This window comes from Bidens hawaiensis, unplaced genomic scaffold (assembly GCF_021521415.1).
Source record: "Bidens hawaiensis isolate Kalapana, Puna unplaced genomic scaffold, B.hawaiensis_p1.1 tig00002631_1, whole genome shotgun sequence".
Classification (NCBI taxonomy): Eukaryota; Viridiplantae; Streptophyta; class Magnoliopsida; order Asterales; family Asteraceae; genus Bidens; species Bidens hawaiensis.
In genome coordinates this window covers 1,753,843-1,759,396 of record NW_027491143.1, presented here as the reverse complement: position 1 = coordinate 1,759,396, position 5,554 = coordinate 1,753,843, and the positions used below count along the sequence as shown (strand labels likewise).

Below are 5,554 nucleotides of genomic sequence, written 5' to 3'. Positions count from 1 at the left end.
TTAACCAAAAGATCTTGGAATACACTATTGCAAGATAATGAAATTATAGTATCGTTTCAGGCGAAAACAAGGCAAGGTACTACAAATCCTGCAATTTATGCAAAAACAAAGCCTTCAAGATAGAAGCTACAACATCAGCCAAAGGAAAGGAGATAGCAACATTGAAAGACTTTTACATGTGTGGAGCTCACGAAGTGGTTAACAGATACATTTTGAGGTGATGATGCGAAAACGAACACTTATTTATGTTAAAAATTCCATACACCCGGACAAACAGTTGAACAAAAGGCAATACCCCGATGGCACATGTATATCATTTACTCGTACTAAGCTATTGCATATATTGTATCCACCAATCATTAACTTATACTAACTTATACCTATTCCAATAAACACATGTACTGACACACCTCCAATGAAGGAGGACAAGAATTAGCAGGAATACAATAAACCTTTCATTTTTGGGAAACTGCATGTTACATACACTGTTTTCATAAATTATATACTCCATCCATCCCTCTACAAGTATCATAGTTTGAAAAACACAAAATTTAAGAAAGTTTGAATAATTACACTTTTTTCTTAACAAATTACTATAATGCCCTTGACATGTATAAAAAGATAAAATTTAAAAAAGTTTGAATGATTGCATTTTAAGGGTAAATTTGGAAATTAATTAATAAAGTTTGAAAGTGAACATTTGTAATAAGACAAACTAAAAAAGAAATGCTGACACTTTCAAAGAGACGGAGGGAGTACAATAATTTAAAATTTCTACATAATACAAAATACAACAGTACTAACACAATCCTTGAAATCAGATAATCATAACAGTTTCCAGGAGCAAAATCAACAGATGAAGGCTACCCGACCAAGAAATGTTGTTGTTTTGACAAATCATCACCTTTTGGCAACCGAATCATAGCAAATTATCCAGCAGTACAACTAATGCATCTTTATAGTTGACTGCATCACAAGCCTGCAAGTTTGTACTAATATGTATGCTCCAAAAATAGTTGAATGTTTCTTAAACCAACTTAATGTTATCCTAATAATAATACGTTGTCATTATCTACAATTGCTGCAAAACCAAGCCCGACACAACGCGCCGGGTCAACCCCTCGTATTAATACAAATCAATCAAATTACTACATACGAATCGTATTCACTTTCCATACATTTATACACTTCACACACCGCAACACATAATGATCGATTGATTGACAAACACACACTAACATAACCTCTCACAATATCAAATTTTGATATTTCAGAACCTACATATTCATCTCTAAACATATATACAAAACACTGATATGCACGCCAAGGGTTGGGTTCCTTTACGTGCTAGAGCCAGTTGGGTGGCGTAATCTTACTTGAAGCTAAGTTCGAGGCTCGAGAATCAGGAATCTTGGATAGAGACCGGTACTGCAACTTAACACTCTCTGCGTTATCAAGTGTCTTCACAACATACCTGCGTTTTAAATGCTTTTTATATGTTTTACTTGAACGATGTATCAAAGCACGGTTATCATGCAACATATGGAATAATAAAAGAAAACATAATGATATGTTAGTATGTGACTGACCATCCGTTTAAGCACTGAGTTGTTACAACAGCTTCTCGACCAACAAACCGTGGAGGTGTCCTTTTATTTCCCTAAGAAAAATATTATTAGTTAGAAACTATATGCAGGCAATCAGGAACTACACTATAAAAAGGTAGAAAGCAGATTAACCAATAACCTTGATAATAACGCGTTCGGCCACACAAAATGGAAACTGAACCCCCCTGCCGAGTGCTGAATCGCCATAAGTACTTTTATCCTGCAGAAAAATTGACAACTTGTTTTTAAGAAAACGATCTTTGAATAAATCCATAAATGAAAAGAAAAAAAAAGACCTGATCTAGTCTATTTCTTCTTTTGGATGCACAGTGCGTTCGTGACTCTTCTTCTCTAAGGAATGCCTGAACAGCAGACTGCAGAGCTACACAAGTAGACAATAATAAAACAAATTACAGATATAAAAAGTTAACAGACTTGAAAAGATCACATAAAGCATCAAAATATAGAAAACAAAACTTACATAAATTTGGAGCAGCCGAGCCCTCTGATACAGGGTGTGAACAAGTGTAGCATGCTTTCTAGAAAACAGTTACCATTACAATATGCATTATCACCCGTAAAATCAGAAAAAAAATATGTATAAAGTTGTATTCTCTTTAATTGATGAATACATAAATGTTGAGTTCTATATATATATATACAACGATAGGATCCAAGTGGCATCTAACAAGCTCAACCAGCTAATATAACTGAATGTAAACTGTCATAGCTAATTATAAGAGCTACTTACCATCCTCATAACATGCTGCATTCCATTGCTACCAAACGAATGCCCACAAGGCAATATCATAGCATCGTCCATCAGAGCTCCTCTGTATAAACATAAAAATAACAAATTGATGTTTAATCGCGCATAAACTACACTAAATTGTCATGGAAATATAACAAATATGCAATAACTCACGTCAAAGGATCCGATAGTATCCTCCTTAACGACTCCCCTAAACCACCTGCATTTGAAATATCCTTTCTTCCACTGAACCCGCAGCCATTGTCAACCAACATATCTTTGAACCCTGCACCCGTACCCTCCGCCCTGTTACGGTATTGAGAGTAGTATAATTCACTGTTAGGGTCTGCAATGGTGAGAGCATTCTGGTACTGGCATAATTGCCCTTGCTGATGATTCTCAACTGGACTCGATCTTACATCATTCAAGTCATTTACTGATATCATAACTGAACCTATAATCCAACAAATAATATTCAATCACACATGGAAATAGGAATAAGCATTTTTTAATGAAAACCGGTACCAACCAAACACAATCGGTACTGGTACTCGATCTCATGTTTTCGGTACTGGAATTTTTAATGGTACTAATACCGATCGGTACCGAACCGAAAAAATCAGTACGTTATTCGGTATATGGTTTCACTCGCTTTTTTATGAGTGCAAACGAACTGAGCTGCTTGCCAGCCACTCGAGATATGATCGATAAAAAGCTTGAAATTAACAGGGACTTGACAAGCCCGAGCCGAGCTACTCGAGATAAAATCTATAAAAAGCTCGAAACGAACAAGGACTTGACAAGCCCGAGCCGAGCCGAGCTGCTTGTGAGCCACTCGAGATACGAAACGAACAGGGACTTAACAAGCCAGAGCCCAGCCTCAAATAAAAGGTAATTGCTATCGAACCCGAGCTTGAGCGTTGCATTGGAAGATTGTTTAGGCTCGTCAAGCCTTAATGAGCCTGCAATATCATTGAGTTTTTCCTCTTGTGGACTTCTATATATTAGTTTCACACTACACAGCGAGCTCAAGTCGTGCTTAGGCTCTTTAAGATTTTTCTCAAAATAAATTAAAAATAATTGATCAATCAATCAATCAATCATGCCCAGTAAAATCCCACCGACAGCAAAGCTATAAGTAGGGTCTGGGGAGGGTGGGATGTAGGCACACCGTACCTCTATCCAAAAGAATAAAGAGGTGGCTTCCAGAGAGACCCTCGGCTCTAAGAACATGCGTATGAAGCAAAATAAAGGAAAATAAAGCAAAATAAAGGAAATCAAATTTTAACAGTTATATAAAAACTACTACTAATTATAATAATATTAATATTAATATTAATATTATTATATAATATTAATAATAAGATCACAGTTTAACAGCTATATAAAAGCTAATAATAATAATAATAATAATAATAATAATATATGCAAGGGAAATACCATTATGGTATGTGGACTAAATAAGTTAAGTCTAAGCCCTAAGGTATTCAATTCTCTCTAAAAATCCTTAACTTTAATTCTACTTCTCCACGAATTCCTATCCTCAACCATGTCCTCGGAGAGGTTTAGGTCTATCAAATCATGCCTAATCCTCTCATCCCAAGTCAATTTCGGTCGTCCTCTACCCCTCCTCCCCTCTATAGTAATGTTTTCTACGGATCTAACAGGATTCGTCGTCTGTCTTCTCTTTACATGTCCAAACCATCTCAATCTCCACTCTCTTATCTTGTCTGCTATGTTCGCCACCCCTAAATTAAAAATAATTGAACCGTATATAAATTAATTAATAAATAATAAACGAGCTAAGCCCGAGCAGAACCCAAACTTAAAAAAATGACTCACGAGCCGAGCTTTAGAAAAAGAGCTCGAAATGAGCCGAGCTCAAGCTCCGGTAACTCGGTAAGTCAAAATTTTCCGAGCTCAAGCCTAGTCAAGCTCGGCTCATCTACACCCCTAGTTTTCGTTATCGGTATATTTATTAGTTATTGAACCCAAGCTCATACAACCTTGTATGGGAAGATTGTTTAGGATCGTCAAGCCTTAATGAGCCTAGTGTATTATTAAGCTTTTACTCTTGTAGACTTCTATATATTAAAACCGTATATAAGCTAATTAATAAATAATAAACGAGCTAGGCCCTAAACATTTAAAAATGACTCACGAGCCCAGCGCTAAAAGAAGAGCTCGAAATGAGCCGAGGTCGAGCCTACTCTAGTTTTCGGTATCTGTATAATTAATGAATAACTGCTTCAAAAACTGACCAATGGATGCCGGATGATTCCTCTTGCCATTACAATTCTTCTCACTAACATCCAACTCATCACCATCCATGACGTCATCGTTTCCATCGGTGACGTCATCATCATCGCTAGTAGTTTGGTGTTGATAGTGGCGGTGGTTTTGGTGTTCTTCGATAAAGCCGGTGAGTTCACGAGTAGTTTTGTTATTGTGAGTGAATGTGTGATCGGAAGGATGGTGGTGTTGTAGTGGAGTGCAGCGGAATGGTAGGTGGTTATTGGGATGGTGTGAGAGGACTAGAGATATGTCGTCGGAAGACATGGTGGTGGACTACGGTAAAACCCTAATTTGGGCTAATTGTGTGTGATTTGGGGGGTTACGAGTTTGTTTTGAGTTCGAATGTGGTTTGACTTGTTATTGAGATTCTTTTTGGATGACGTGGGGAGATGGTCAAGTACTTGAGTCTTGAATCTTTGATCTTACGGTTTTGGTGTTCGAAATCTGACTTAATGAGTTTTTCTTACAGTAGTTAGCTTTCTCTATGATGACGTTTTTGAGTGTTTTTGTGTGGGTCAGGGTTGTCAAAATTAGTATTGACGGTTATATATTGTCTTAAGAAATCACTCAAGTACTAAATATTTTGGTAGTTCCAACCGTTGTTTTAATGAAAATAAACGGAGAGTGAAAGTTATGTCATTTTAGTTTTATAAAATAATTCATATGATTTGTCATAAGTGAAATTGCATATAATGTATGATTTGCGATGCACACATATAATGTATATATGTGTGAACCATTAGGTGGGTAAAAGTGAAATTACACACGGATAAGGAGAGTGGTGTGCTAGTGAGTGAATGTGAGAGTGCATGCACAAATATACCTATATGTATGTATACATGTATCAATATATCAATGTGTTCACTGATGTTTGTGAGCCACTCCTGACCCGCTCTAGATG

General features: G+C 36.6%; 1 protein-coding gene across 1 annotated transcript; it reads right to left on the bottom strand.

Annotated features, from left to right (window-relative positions):
- Nucleotides 1-789: 789 nt before the first annotated feature.
- On the bottom strand, nucleotides 790-4,979 carry LOC143620748 (U-box domain-containing protein 62-like). Its single transcript, XM_077092377.1, has 8 exons — nucleotides 4,620-4,979; nucleotides 2,533-2,812; nucleotides 2,359-2,440; nucleotides 2,089-2,146; nucleotides 1,904-1,989; nucleotides 1,747-1,827; nucleotides 1,590-1,660; nucleotides 790-1,474 (listed from the first exon to the last, which is right to left on the bottom strand). The coding sequence occupies exons 1-8, from the start codon at nucleotides 4,915-4,917 to the stop codon at nucleotides 1,348-1,350; spliced, it is 1,083 nt and encodes a 360-aa protein (XP_076948492.1). The 5' UTR covers nucleotides 4,918-4,979; the 3' UTR covers nucleotides 790-1,347.
- Between the last annotated feature and the right edge of the window lie 575 nt (nucleotides 4,980-5,554).